Source organism: Apteryx mantelli, chromosome Z, assembly GCF_036417845.1.
Source record: "Apteryx mantelli isolate bAptMan1 chromosome Z, bAptMan1.hap1, whole genome shotgun sequence".
NCBI lineage: Eukaryota > Metazoa > Chordata > Aves > Apterygiformes > Apterygidae > Apteryx > Apteryx mantelli.
In genome coordinates, this window is record NC_090020.1 from 7,162,627 (window position 1) to 7,178,257 (window position 15,631).

Sequence of the window (15,631 nt, forward strand, 5' to 3'; positions counted from 1 at the left end):
GTGCCTCAAATCACATTCCAGTTGTGGTTATTTCAGAGTATTTGCTTGAGCTCTGGCTGTCTCACAGCCTATTTCTGAGACAGGATTCCAAAGGAGCAGTTGTCTTAAATCATCATCATGGTGAATCCATGTCGCACGGATTCTTTACACATCCTGGGTGCCTGTTTTAGTCACGTGCTAGGCTTTAAATGGTGCACCTAATATTTAGAGGAGGCATCACTAGCGAGATTACAGACAGAGGTAGTTATTTGGGTAAAGTGACTTGAATATCAGAAGAATATTAGAATTGTTGATTCTAAATATCAAGCTGCCCACTTGTCTCTAGCTTTTCATTTAATAAACTGAGTTGTGCTTTTAAAAATTGCATGCGTCATTTACATTAGCAGTGAGAATAGGTAACTTGTTCAGCCTCAGTTGTTATTGCAACGTGATACTTTTATCTTCTTGATGCTCACAGAATAAATAGCAATACTCATAAAATCAGCACAAATTGTTCAGTGCCACAGTATTCTTTCACAGCTTGCAATCAGCAACGCTCGATCTGCTTGTGATTACATGTTTTATTGGTTAAGCTGCCTGGCTGGAGATAAAAGCAGAGCGCTGTTTTCAGGTTGACAGACCAGCACTCTAACAGGTGCATGGTAAGAGCCAGCTATGCCTTCAAAGGTCAGCTTATATATTAACTTCGAGTGTGTTGCCTGTAGATAACTTCCAGACTTGGTTCAGTATCTTTGGAAGATGATGTGGTTTTGCTGTGCAGGTATACCACCTTAGGTTAACTGTTACTGAGGGATCTTTGCATTGTGCTCTGATGCGTGGCATAAATATTGCGTTTGGTGTATTGAAAGGCCTCAAGAATCAGCCAAAGCCATGTCCCATGTGGTACAGGTGAATAGGCTCAGTTAGAGCCCACTATGGTGCTTCATTTCCATCACTTTTTATTTCTGTCAGTTGCAAAAGGTGATGGTGAAGACACTGTGGAAGAATGCGATCTGTGTGAAAATCGGCTTCTGTCAATAGTCATCTGCACGCGGTAGGTGCAAACCTATTTTTGAAAGGGGATACAAGTATAGGGAACAAAGAAAATGAAAGCAAAAAGCTTACAGGAGTAGATAACCTGCCTTAGAACATCTTTGCTCTAAGGCTGATTTGTGGTAATTATTGAATTAATGTATGTGTCTTCCTCCTTTTAATCCACAAACACAAAAAAAATCTTAAAGTAAAAATAATCTGGCATGGGGGTCAGGACAAGCAGAAGGGGGAGCGAAATAACAGCAAATGCTAAATGTTAGTTTCCCTGAGAGAGTTCTGCCACTTAGGGAAAGTCACTGTGAGATTAATGCCTTTTCAGTTGATTAAATGTTTTAGCTAAATAACTTAGTTTCAAGAAGTGTGTACCTGGAAAGTATTTAAAACCATTTTGAGATAACAAATCTCAATATCTTACCTAACACCTTAATCAGAGGAAGAGCAGTCCAAAAGCAAATATTTGTTGCTCAGTTATGTAGCAGGAATCTATGTGCAGGTACAGCTATCTGCAAGATAGATCTATTTCCCAAGTAAATAACACTGTCTAGACTTATTTCCAACAAGAGGATAAGGGGTTTTCATTTCAAGTATCATTGAGCACAGCACTGTGAAAGTGGAATTATGCAGAACTTGTTCCTTTGGTTTCTTTTTATCTAGTTTTTTGCCCCCTTCCCTGTCCCTTTCCCAGGCTTTATCATGTTTCTTCTACTCAGACGATCATTTGCAGGGTTTGCTGCCAAGGAACGCTTCACCAGGATCTCTTTTAAAGAGGAGTGATGGAGGAAAACTGGTACTTCAAGCTTTTTTTATTAGTAATATGCTGCATAAGGAAAAGATTTTGAAGAAATTAATCATTTGTTGTGTTTTTCTGCATAGAAGTCATTTAGCAAATATTGATTAGAGGCACTGGTCTATATTTGAATTTAAGGTCAGCTTATTACCCTAATGATTTGGCTTATTTATTGTTTGAGAAAAAGGTAAGAGAAGTATACTGTGAAAATAGTAAATAGCAAAGCTAGTGGGGGGGGGGGGGTTCCTTTTTAATAGGTAAAGCTGTTATTGAACCAAGCTCCACTTGAACTAAAACATCTCAGCATTACAAGCATACTTAGAAGTCCATCCATTGACTTCTAATCAATTTTAAAGGCATGCTTTCAAACTTGTAACTTTCTCAGAAGTGCAAATAACATGTCTTCAGATATGTCACCCAGTAGCATAATACTCACTTCATTTTTAAGGCCCTATCTCTTTTTAGAATTTTAAGCAGTGTATTTTTGTTTTTAATTCTCATTTCTAGCCTTAAAGACCCCTTTTTCCACAGTGAGAGGTTTTCTCCAATGGCTTTCTCTCTGCTGTTTGCAATAAAAATGTGAACCCTTTTACATACTGGCTTTGTATATGGCTCCTGATGTGTATCCTAATATGTGAGCTAGCATAGGACCTGTCTGGGAAGCAGGCCTAATTTTTTCAGTGGTGGGTAGACCTTGGGGCCCTTCTGCACACCGGATGGGTATGAAACTATTTCAGATGTGAGGACGAGAACGTTGAGTGTGTCTCAGAGAATCTCTGGCCTCTGCAAGAGCAGAAATCAATGCTTATCAGCAACGTCCCCGACCCCCCTGGTGCAACGATAGCTACCAGGCTTATAAAAATTTTCTGTAGTTGCTGACTATGGTAGTTGTTTACAGTGAGCTGTGGTATTCAGTGTGATACAAAAGCAGCAAATTGAAATAATCATATTGATTCTATGTACTGAGTTTGAAGTGCTCTATTTTCTTTTTCCATTTTAACCAAAACAGAACACCAGCTTTTCCCTCACCAGTCAAATGCTTCTGCAGGGCATGACATTGGCCTTCTTTGTTGCTTTGATACCAAAATACAAAGTCTGATGCTTTTCTATCATTCATTGTTGTTTTGATGGAACATTATGCTGCCTGTCTGTCAAGGTGGAGAAGGTTCTCTTCAGATCTGTATATGGTAAATATATTTTCACTGATGCCCAAGTTGTACAATACAGTTTATGGGCTAGCAGGAGGCAAGATCCCAGCTTCTGGGTGCTTGCCCTCTGTTCCCTACAGATCAAAAAATGTGTGAGCAATGTCCACAGGAGCTCCAGTGAAAGCGTGGAATATTCCAAGCTAGGAGGCAATTGATTTCTCTAGATTTAGGACATAACCATAATATATTAATTGCAGTTGGAAACTGATACGTGACAGAAGACAACGAGTGAGAGAACTTGGGGTGAATCATTCATTGAATTCACTCCAAAATGGCTCTGAGCTCATAGTCAGTGTAAAATGAAGATTATGGGAAGATTTAAGTGAGAACTTGAAGTGAAAGTGTCTGTGAGCCATATTCCATTCTTTTAACAAACTCTTAAAATTCTATTAATGCATAAATTGTTTACCTAGTACTGTTATGAATAGCACTTCAAGATTAATAAATGTTAAAGAACAGGCATGTTTTTATATTTACTTTAAGATATGCATACCCCTTTTTAACATTTATTGCATAATTTCAGCTGGAAAAGTAACATTTTAAGCATTTTTTTGACAAAATGTTTGCTAAATAATGGTTGGCAAATTATGGCTCCTGATTAAAAAAAAAAAAACAGTTTTACTTCACTCTGCAAGTAAAATGGAAGTAAGAATGGATTATAGGAAGGCAATTGTATGTCATCATAAGTTTCTGCACTTGCTGTATGTGAATCATCCTCTCTGTGAACTCAGTGATCATCTGTGTCTAAAAATGGTTACAGTGGGAGCTGTTTATAAGCTAGATTAAAATTGTGTTGTAAACAGAAGGCCTAAAGTAAAAGAAAAAAAAGTCACCTTATGTCTTTGTGTAAATAACAGTTCTAGCTGACTGTTAGAGCAATTTAGACTATTTTGACTATTTAGAAGAAATAGGTACAGTCAGAATGGGACTGTATACTGCTTTTATTTTATTTTTTAAAGTTTGCTTAGGCAAGCCTTGACTTCCTTTTGTTTTCTTCTTTCTGCAAGACTGTGTTAATTTTGTTACCCTTTTGCATGCAAAGTCTCTTTTGTCCAGCTGTCTAATGCTGCTTGGCACTTACTCTGAAATAGTACTGAGACAGGAGCTCTTGTCTTTGCTATTTATTTGTCTAGTGCTTAGTGTAATTGCCTTTCACTGGAGTTTTCTTCTATTGCACATGACCACTTTGGTTGATGAAAATGACCTGATATCAAGTGTATGATACTCTATAAATTTGCAGTATTTTCTTAGCTGTGTTAGTACCTGTGAGTCCCACTTGAACTGCAGGATAGTGGAATGTAGCATTTTTCTAAAATGCAAATAACATGCAAAAAGAGTTTTTGTACTGAGAACATGTCGCTGTCTCCAGTCTTTCTGTTCTATACAGTTTTGCTTTTGTCATTGTACTTTCTCTTCGCCTCTTCCTTTCTTTTGCTACTGCAGCTTTTCTAAAAGCAGCTAAAGGTTGGGAAAAGCCAGGAGGGTTTTTTTTTTTTTTGTAAACATCATGGGACCATTGCTGCTCCATGTGTGTATTTGTGTATAGGTGAGTAGAGAGACTATGGAAAGTAATAATATTATTTTCTCTTTTTGTAATGAACAGAAAAGGCTCCATTTCTGTATGGGGCAGCTGTGTACTTTAGGCTGAAAGCAGCAATTTTGCTGCATCTTTAATACTGAGATTTAATATTTCTTTTGGCAAATAACTTTTTTTTTTTCCTTAACTGTATCCTGGCATCAGAATTTGCTAGTGACTTTTACTAGATGGAAGGACAAGATACCAAAAAGACTGCAGAAAAGAACTGATCAATCTTCAGGGTGATTGGGTTCAGGAGGTTTTCTGGTTATCAGTATGATATCCAGCTGTATTCTTCAGTTTCCAGTTGGCTCCAGACAGGAATTTATGAGCACATTCATACTTGCTTTAGTTTGTGATTACTCTGATGAATTTCTCATAAGTGAATTTTAACCATGGGGTGATATAATTAATGTTTTTGGTCAGCACCAAAATTCTCTTTTGGACAAATCTAAAGCACTGTAATTTGTTTTTTTTTTTTCCGAAGGGTTGTAGTCCTCTATTTAATTAGTGTATGGCCATCTGTGAGACTCCAGTCTGGTTTCATTTGTATTCATGCTCTGAAGACTCTGTTTACTAGGAACTTTAACAGATCATTTGCCTGTGTTGAGTCTGTTGAATCTTTGACTGTCCTTTAGTTCAACTTGCTTGTCAAACTGATTCTTTTATAGCCATAAGTTTGGGTCTTACTTCAGTAATCACTAATGATTACTAATTCCTCTGTAGAATTTATAAGAGGTGAAGTACCTTTTCCTCCAGTCTGTCTCAAACAGGATTAGTTCAGAAATGTCAACAATATTTGGAGTTAAACCGTGCTGGCATGCAGTATGATGACTGCCTGCTTCGGTGACAGTAACGAGATGTTCTGCAGGCGGGTGTTTTTCTCTAGAAGAGGCTAGGCTGTAGTTCTTAAACAGATTATTCAAAATGTGTTTTCCTAATCCCTAATACAATACATGATATGGGCAAATGCTGCATCTGTTGTGTTTCTGGTATTAGATCCTGAGGAAACTAGTATTTTTTCTGTTCGTTTTTGAGTTTATTTCTTAACCATCTACTTTTAAGTAACGTAGGGTCGCTCGATTGGTTTTCCAGAAGTGTTTTGGGAGTGGAAAAGGAGAGTGTGTAAGGAGTTCTCACTGTGTGCAGGACTCATTAGGCACCTTTGAGACTCTCTGCAGAAGACTGTCTTTTCCCATTTCCGAGGAAGGTTTAGGATCTTCAGCAAACAGACTCATAAGCAAAAAAGCAGGAGTGCCTAAAACAAGATAAAGTACATACAGTGTAAATACCTTCCTTTTATCATAAAAGTTATGTCATTTGTGTTTGACCATGAGAGGGTTTTGTGGTTAAGGTACAGAATTAGTAAATGTTAGGTACAAGTAAGACTCCTGTGTCTCCCGCTCACATACCCCAGCCATGGTTGACTCTGGAGTTGACTCTGTAAAACAAACCGAGGAGAAACGTATCTATTTAGCTTGTCTCAGCCTTTCCGTGAACAAGAATGGCACGGTGGGCCTCTCATATTTACTCAACCACCCTTTTTTTACAACTTGCAGGACACCAGTTTTGATGTGTCAGCCAGATTCGGCTTAAATCAGCCAAAGAGTTCAAAAATTACATGGGAAGATAGGATTGCCAGTCAGCACAGTAGCATAAACTGAACTTCCGCAGGAATGGGGGCTATCTAACAAGGCCAGGTGTGAATTCCGTTTGAATATCTCCAAAATATCCAAATCTATTTCAGTATTCCCAGAATTTCCAAGATCTATTTGAGATTGTATTCTTTAAGAGATGCCACATGGTACCAACTGAGTTTGATGAGTTTTAAAACCTTTTTCTTGAATATTGGTTAAACAGAGAGTCTGTTGATAGTAAATTTAAGTCAAATAAGACATTTAAATTTTTTTTTTCAAGGTATAACTGACCTTTCCATTTCTTGTATTCCTATTTGTGAATGGAGTTCTTGGAGACTTCCAGTCATATAGGTTCATTGTGCATTTAAATTTTGATGAAGTTGCTTCATGCTATGTCCATTAAGTTTGTTTTACTTGGACAAAAAAAACCTTACAAATTTTCTTTTGACATTAGTATCTACCAAATGAAATGTTAGTCATAAACTTTGCTTTTTTATGAGCTGCTACACTTGATTTTTGTAAAGTTCTGTGTGAAAGTTGCTTTACGCAGTGGACGGTGATAAAGTTACAAGAATGTGTGCCTGCTTGATCTTTATATTTGGAAACTTTGATTTTCCTTAACAGAGGAATTGTGCAGAAACATTTGTGTCCTTGAACAGTGGGCATGCAAAGCAGCAAAGTGGTGAAGGTTTTTTTTTCTGTTGTTTGAATATTTGTTGTTATGGGAACTTTTTTTGTAAAAGAGAAAATAAGTACCCTTTTTTGTTTCTGAATAGTCTTCTTTGGGTTTTTTTGTTGGTTTTTTTTTTTTACAATTTTCTTAAGTTCTTTCACAGTCCAACAAAACTGTAATAAATGCTGCTAACTTGTAGGGTTCCACATGACATATAGTCATGACACATTTCTTACAAATCCATTTCAGTAGGTGTTTTTGATCTATACAGTATATGTTAGGAGCAAATTGAACCTAATGGTGGTGTGAAAACAGTTAAGTAGTAGGAACCTAGTGAAATTTTGCAAGTTAAGTAGATGTATGAAGCTTGGGATGTGTGAGGGTTGCATCTACATGCAAGACAGGTGATGGGGAAAACAAACAAGGAGAGTCCTTATTTTTTGTAGTCAACTTCAAGAAAATCTGTTTCACATATTTAGTAAACATAAAGAGTTACAGCAAGTAATTTGTGTCTCCCAACAACAGAAAAGCTGCTGTATGACCTGTCACACAGGCTTAATAAAGAATGGTTTTTTTTATGCTTTTGGGACAGAGATAAATGAGAAATCCTTGGGATCCTCCTGCAGTAGCCCATTTGTATTACAAATAAAGTGAAATATACATTGGGAAGTTGAATTTCTGGTCTGGAATCTTATTCCAAGGAGCTGTATTGAAGGATAGAGTGTTTCTGCCTGGTGATTGAGGACATTATTGTGGGCCCCAAATGTCATAATTCACTGTTTAGTTCTGTGAAGCAAATAATAACTAGCAGAATCTTCCCATGAGAAAGACAGGGAGAAACCAAGTCTCAAAAATCTTTTGAGTAAAGCCCATGTCCTGGGCATGTTGTAGTCTTATGTATTTTTTCCATGTCTGCGAACTGCAATCTCTGGCATGCCCTCAGCTTTCTTAGAAAATAGATTGATTCATTGTTCATATTTTTGCCTTTTTTGGCAATAAATATGAATTCTGCGTGAAATCAGTGCATGTAGGGATTCTGAACTGTATGTTATGGCATGGCTTCAGGCTGTCAGGCAACCAGCAAAAGTTGAGGTACTTCATACTCCCATTACGAGCAGTTTGGTATGATTGTAATGCGATCACTGTAACTGTACCTTGGCAAATTAAAGTAGAATAAATGGATAGTTACAACCCATAAAGGCAGCGGAAATATATATAAATAGATAGCTATTTTTAGAAGCAGATAAATGGAAATAAACATAAAATCATTTCAGTATATCTAGCTGCATGTTTAGATCAACTCCCGAAAGTTTTGATTTTTTTTTTTCTTCCTCTTAAGGTATTTCCCAGTTATTGACTTGGCAGCAGACTTCCCAGTGACACATCTGGGGGGCCAGCACGTGCTATATTCCTAGGTTTACTTTGCCAGTATAGGGTTCCAGCCCAGACTGTGTGTTTTCTTTTATACAGGCATCCATCTTTAGCGTTCTGTTTAACTTCAGATCGTGCTCACCTCCAAGGATTGCTGATCTCTGACATAAGCAAGCAGCAGCCGTAAGGCACTTGCCAGACTTCTGACCACCTTCCACCTCTTTGGAAATGGTGCTTTCCCTGGGCTTGGCTGGGTGTCACCACCTTTGCCCTGAAGTAGGCAGCACCTGAGAGTGGCAACCCCACAGCCTGACTGTCCTGGGAACAAATTAATATCCATTGCCAGATAAAATGTTTTTCATGCTTCACAGGATGGTGGTCAGTTTTCACTATTGGAACTTGAATTTTGTATTTACATGTGTTAATTTGGGATTACACGTTGTATAACATATGAATAGGATTAATGAATTAATTCTGTTCCCAAAACATGGGGATTATCGGGTTGCTTTGGAATGGCTGGCTGTTAACACAGCTGTTGAGCAACACTGCGACAGCTATTTAAGGAGTTGTTTAGTCTGAAATAATCACCATAAAGATAATGTATATTTATTTTCAATTCAAAGGAGATTCTTCTTCATTATTCTAATGCAGCAAACTTCTAAAACTTTTTTTCATGAACACCCTTATAATGAGCATTTATTTAGGTTCTGTGAGCAGTTGTTCTAATGAGTGTGTAATCTGATGAAATGGTTGAACTGTTTAACATAAAATTTAAAAACACTCCAAATTAACACTTGAATAGAAAAAAAAAAAGAGAGATGTTTCTGTCCTGCTGTGCGCAGACTTCTTCCATAATAAAGTTGCAGTTAGTATGTAGCCTGAACGTAAAATATTCTCTGAAGATAAGCGTACAGACATTTTGGTTGAATCTTTTATTATGTCTGTGTGGAATGTTATCAGGCACAACTCAGTCCAACACAATTCCCTGTGCAGTTTTCAAAACAGCAGTCTTTTCCTGTGTTTGGAACTTGCACATGAAATAAGGTAATGGTTTATCCTTATTCTTCGTACAAAGTGTCAAACATGTAAAAATCATTCCCAGGTAAATCAGGGCATTTTATTAGTGAAAGTCCAGATCCGAGTTCTCTTAGATGTCTAGGTGTGTGTATTAAGAACTGATCAAAGCCTGGTGATACCAATGTAACAGCAGTACTAGATCAAGCCCACGTTTTCAGGTTTTGAAAGAATAATATAATCAGTGGCAGCTTTGTCTGCAGCAGTCGTGAAATGATGAAGTTCAGGATCTTGAGGGGAGAGAGGAAGGAGAGTAGCAGGGTTTAAATCGTGGACTTCAGGAGAGCAGACTTCCACCTGATCGGAGAACTGGTAGGTAGGATCACACGGGAGGCAACTCTGGAGCGTGAAGAGGTTCAAGAGAGCTGACAGGTCCCTAAGGACTGCATCTGCCACGCACTGATGCTCAAGAGAATGAGGAAGAACCAGGAGACCAGTTTGACTAAATAGGGAACTCACGTCTGAGCTCCAGTGCAAAACCAACCTATGCAGGAGCAGCAGGGACAGGGTACAAAGGAGAAGTTCAGAAGCATTGCCCCGGCCTGAAGGGTTGGTAGTAGCCAAAGCTCAGCTAGACTTGAAAATAACAAGCGTTGTCAAGGGCAACAAGAAAAGCCTCTGCTACTACATTAACAGTAAGAAAAATGAAGAAAAGGAAGGTTTCAGCCTGCTTCTCAATGGGGTGGTGATTTAGTGATAGCAGGCACAGATATGGTACTTAATGCCTGCTTTGCCTCAGTCTTCATCAACAAGGCTTGCCGGGCCTCGGAGCCTGGGAATGGTACAGGGACGAGAGGAACCACCTTGAAGAAGATAGAGGTCTCTTGATAAATTTCACCCCACAGAGGACCCAATGTGATGCATCTGAGAGTGCTGAGAGAGCTGTCTGGTGTCACTGTGGAATAGCTGTCTCTCGTCTTTGAAAGGTCGTTGAGATCGAGGGAGATCCCTGACGAATGGAGAGAGGCAAATGTTGCATCTGTCTTTGAAAAGGGCGAGGAAGATCATCTGGAGAGCTTCAGGCAGGTCAGCCCCGCTTTGGGAAAATAAGGAAACAAATTTTCCTGGAAACCATTTCCAAGTAAATAGGTTAAGAAGGTGGGAATAGCTGGCACGATTGTACCAGGGTAAATTATCCTTGGCCCACCTGTTTGCTTTCTATAATGAAATGACTAGATATGTATGAGGAGAGAGCAGGAAATATTGTCTTCCCCAAATTCAACAAGGCTTTTGACAGTTTTCCACAGCATCCTTGTATCCAGGTTGGGATGTTATGGTTACCTTGGTTGATAGGTATGTGAAATCCTGGCAGCTTTATCAGGCTTAAAGATTAGTGGTTAATGGGTAGTATTCCTCCTGGAGGCCTTGAAAATAAGGGTGTGGGGATGGGGCGTTCTGAAAATAGGGCAGGTTCTGACAGGATATAAGAGAACTTTTTCACTACAAGGACTGAAATGCTTGCACGAAATTATGAAATTTCATAATTAAGCACTGAGATGGGCTGCCCAGAGAAGTTGTGCTGTCTCCATCCCTAGAAGTTTTCAAGACCCAGCTGGATAAAACCCTGAGCAACCTGGTCTGATTTGATAGCTGACCCTGCTTTGAGCATAAGGTAAGACTAGAGCCCTGCCAAAATCGCCTCCAGCCTGAATTATTCTGTGATTCTGTGAATAGTCCCGAGGGTCCATCTGAAGCTTTTGTAAGGATGATTTTCTTGTAGCTGGGCAGGTGGAAAAATAATTTTCGGATAGCTGGTAAGTTTTTAGAAGTTCCACTGGTTAAGCTTATTTACAAATTGCCCACTGTCACGCAGAGCAGTATGAATGAAAAGAGACATGTGCAGGTAAAAAGGCAATGTTTGTGTGTGCGTATGACGACCGTGTGAACTGCGACTGGGTTGATTCGCTCCTGTGTTGCTCGCATAGAGGGCATTTCCCTTTCACGCTTAGATTTAGTGTTCACTCGGTACTAGTCATTTTAAATAGCTGGTGCAGCACATGTACCTCTTTAAAAGTTCGCGTGGCTTTTGGTGGAAGGAAACACTGCGTTGTGGGAAATGTGAAAAGGCACGGGCCTGAGCTGAAACACAAGAAGTCACGTGCTGACCCCTTTGCAGATCTATAAAACGCTTGGGCAAGTCCTAGCAAGCCCACGCGGCTGTGGGACTGCAGCGTAGGGTGCTCACGAAGAGGCTGAGGGAGCAGAAGGAAAAGCGCGGGGGGGGTCAAATTGCCGTCCGTTAAAGAGGTAATGGTCCCAGGTTGTAGCAGGGGGAACCCTAACTCGGGATTAAAAAAGCGTGCCAGTGAGAGTGTTGAGTCTTGGAACCCCGGAAGACGGAGAGCAGTTGAGAGTAGCAGGTGCACTGGTGTATTCGTTACTGTGCTTTGGAAAGCGGTGGAGGTTAATTCAAGTCCTCCTTCCCCCTGCTTTTTGCTTAGTCCTGCTTTTGGTTACTGTGTTAAACTCACAACAGGAAGGAAGTTTTAACACTGAGAAGAGAGTTGTATAATGGGTCAACTGAAGTATAAATTTAACTCTTAAATGCATGAATATGAAATTCTTCCTTGACAGAGAAACTGTCATTTCCCAGGTCTCAGGCCTGTGAACCACGAACCGTGGGTGCAAACATTGCAGAGATATGTGGATCAAACCCTAGAAGTTATTGTTAATACTATGGGAGGAATCCTCAAGCCGTGGAAAACTAGCTGGCTGTGTAGCTACATTAGACCTGCCCTCGGGGAATTGTAAAGCTAGTGTGCCTTTAATTAGTTTACAAGCATAAATTACAGAGGAGGCTACGAGTACAAGTGAATGCGCAGATGTAAGAGTGAGTTAGCTCAGATGGGACACATCTCCTTTCTTGACAAACTTTCTTTGCATGCTTAAGCCTTGCTTGAGATAATACCTTGCAGTGGCTTTTTCTCTGTTCTGCTCACTTCTCATCACAGCAGATGCTGTGAAGTGTAAGACTTAAAAAATGCACTGACTAGCTATATATGTGTCTGTGTATGCCCTCTCTTTTCTCTCTGTGCTCCTTTGAACAGTTAGCAAAGTAACATGGCTCAGCAGTGTATAGTTAGCTTTCTACTGAACTTTTACACTGAAATTTTATATTAATAATTTATTTACTGCCTCTTGCTTTTCAGCCTGCCTCTTTTCTTTCCCTTCATTCTGGGTTCCCTTCAGCTTTTCTCTTTCATGTTCTGTAGCATATTGCAGTATATCCTTTTTCTGTGATACTGTCAATTTTTGCACTTTTGCAGTTAGTTATCTTTTTGTCTCTGTTTTTCCTTAAGCATTGTGCTTTTTTCTGTTTTGTTTTTCTTTTCTTCACTTCTATTCACAAAGATAAAATGTGCATGGGAAAAGCAGTACTAAGCACTTCTTGCTAGTACAGTGGACTAAACGAATGAAAGGATGGTCCAAGGAAATGGAATCCTGGAGCTTTGCTGTTTCGGTGGTCAAGATATATATAATGCAAATATGACATTATTTGAAGTCTTTGCCTTTTGTAGCCCATGTCCATAGCAGCCATAAGCATAAAGTTCCCTGATCTATTTCAGGTTTCTGGAAGTGAGAATGTGGATTCTGTTTGGTTTGCTCATGCAGTTGCCTCCTGACAGCTGCAAGGCTGGTAATGAGACGGTGCATACTGATTTATTGCACTGCTTAAGGCTCTGATACTGGATCCCTTCCACAAGGAGCACAGCATGCAGGCTTACCCTCTGCTGCTCCTGTTCCTAGCTCTAAAGTACTTGCGTCTTCTTCGTCGTCCAAAAAATTGTGTCGCTATGTCTCACGTGGTAGATTTACTGATGGTTGTCATACGTGGCAGGTACGTACTGTGTGCTTCAGTGAAAAAAGCTGTTTTCGTTAATAGAATTGATTCCTGGCTGTTCTCCATGACATTCCATTTGCCAGAGCAGCATCTCTAGAGGTTGTCGGGACATGTGCACATAGTATTGCACCAGCAAAAGAAGTAGAAAAATTGTGTATTTAAGACCTTATTAGGATCCAGGTTGTCCACCCTCTGAGGACAGGACAACATGAAGAGAACTGTGGTGTGTGGATGATAAGCGGGATGGATTTTTGCAAAACTGTGGGTCACTGTGGAAAATCAGCTTAAGAAACAACATGACAGAGAAGATGTATTTCCCCTCATTTGTGCACTTCAGATACAAGCTCAGGCTATTTATTGTTAATCAAGAGAGACATCTAGTTCTATTTGTGGTTTTGTTTTTAACTGCTACTAAAGTATTTTTTTCCCTTCAGCTGATGGAGTCTGTGTGTTTAAATGCTTGGTTAACAGAGACACTGAATACTGTCGTTTGGGAAAAGAGTCTGTGTTAATTACGCTGGGATACAACAGTGCCTTGCTTCAATTCAAGTCACAAGCTGGTAAGTACATTTTGCACCTGTGAGTATCTTCTCTTTCCTGCCATGCTGCTATATTGGTAAAATTGACTTTTAAATATGCTGTCTTCTACCTCTGTTGTTGGCTATTTGAATATTACATTTTGTTATGATGGTCATAATTTGTGCAGCTTCATTTGCCTCTGTCCCATTCCAGCCATCTTTTTTGCAGCGCAAACTTTTCACATAGTAGACGTAAGTTTTTTTACAAGACAGCTGCAGATTTGTTTTTTGAAGAAAGCGACTGCAGATAATAAGTACGACTTAACCACATAACCTGTAATACTTGGTAAATGTAATGATTCGTGTGGGCAATCTGCCAGTTACTGCTCCTCAGTCAGAAATTGTCTTACAGATTTGTTAATCTACATAGTTCGTGGAATAGTGTAACATACACCTGGAGTTCATGGGATAAATACTTTGTGTGTCGGCATGCTGAAAAAAACTCATTCTGTTGTAGAAACGTAACAACATTTTAGCAGAATGTGGAGATACCTATTTTTACAGCTCTCCCAATGCCATTTTTTGTAACTACGCATTTATTCTGAGTAGCCTTCATTGTGGGCACAAATCGTTTTGAAATTGTGTAACTATCAGCAATATACTTGCTTCCTATGTGAGAATAACAACCCGTTCTTACGTAGCAGCCTGTATCACTAGGCCTGGTGATTTCCAGAGGAGGCCAGTGTAATTATTCCCGAGGCACAGAGCAATTAGATTTAATTTTTGGTAGCCTATTTAAAGACATACACATGTTGCAAAATACCAGGAGATGACAAGCTGGATGTATATGGGTTGGTTGCTACTATATCTGAATGTCTCACAGTGTTGCACACACGCGTACGTTCATTCCAAATTGCACTCCAGTAGAAAACACAGTTTTTAGACTCATCTCATTTTTCAGTTGTGTACCAAATCTTGGGAACCTTTAAAATCCTGCCTCATTACAGTGTTTCATCTGTATCCATCAGGAAAAATTATTCACATTTTTAATCTCTTACTTTGCTAAAACAGTATCAATGTGACCTAGAAATGACTGTTGGTGGGTTTTAAAAATTCGTTTATCTGAGTAGTGTATAGTTCAATATTGTATTCCATCAAGTTATTTCTTTTGAGGCTACAATTCAGTATTGTCTTTAACAGACTCTCACATCGAAATTAAGGAGATGATTGAGATTAGATTATTTAGAGATTTATTAGCTCATTGCTTAGATAATTAATAACTAATAATTACAGAGTCAGCTAGGCAAGTTTTTCTTTAATCTTTGTTTTGCATTCTCTACCATGTCTTATTAACTAGGAAGGTCCTAATTCCTAAAGGCACTGTTAGTTTGGGATCCCAAAGCAAGAAAAGTTTCTCTTAGTTCTCTTCCCTGCCTTTGCAAATAAATGTTTGAAAAATTCAGATAATTTCAGCCCAGTTTGTATTTTTCCTAAGAGCAGATTGAATATTATTTGGTATCTTCAGTCCCCTCTTTAGCCCTAATCTTTGGTGATTTGTTTTTATAGCCACGTATTATGAAATAGATAAAAAATAAGATAACAATCTCTTAATTTATCAGTTCTGATTAGTTGTAACATGACAAAATAGAATGTTTTCCATATTTTTTTCCCTCAGGGAAAAATAAAGTGAAAAGGTCTGTCAGTCCACGCAACAGCTCATTGACAAAACTGCAGGAATATAACTGATAGGTCCAAGTAAAGCCTGGTCAGATTAGATGATGAATCTGTTGGTGTCAGATGTAACAGGTTGGCTGCTGCTTTCAGCTGGAAGTTATTGGTGGGACATATTTTCCCCAGTGCCGTGAGGAGTGCTTGCTGGTACCTTCTTCTACGTGTTTATTATACTGTGTTATA

At 39.1% G+C, this 15,631-nt stretch overlaps 1 protein-coding gene across 2 annotated transcripts in view; it reads left to right on the forward strand.

The window, feature by feature from the left end:
* The window catches only part of LOC106486914 (histone-arginine methyltransferase CARM1-like), a 76,337-nt gene that overhangs the window by 12,721 nt on the left and 47,985 nt on the right, over positions 1 to 15,631 (forward strand). For both annotated transcript variants that reach the window (XM_067315603.1, XM_067315604.1), the window contains exon 2: positions 13,634 to 13,759. In XM_067315603.1, coding sequence (XP_067171704.1) covers positions 13,634 to 13,759 — 126 coding nt within the window. The remainder of the gene's footprint in view (positions 1 to 13,633; positions 13,760 to 15,631) is intronic.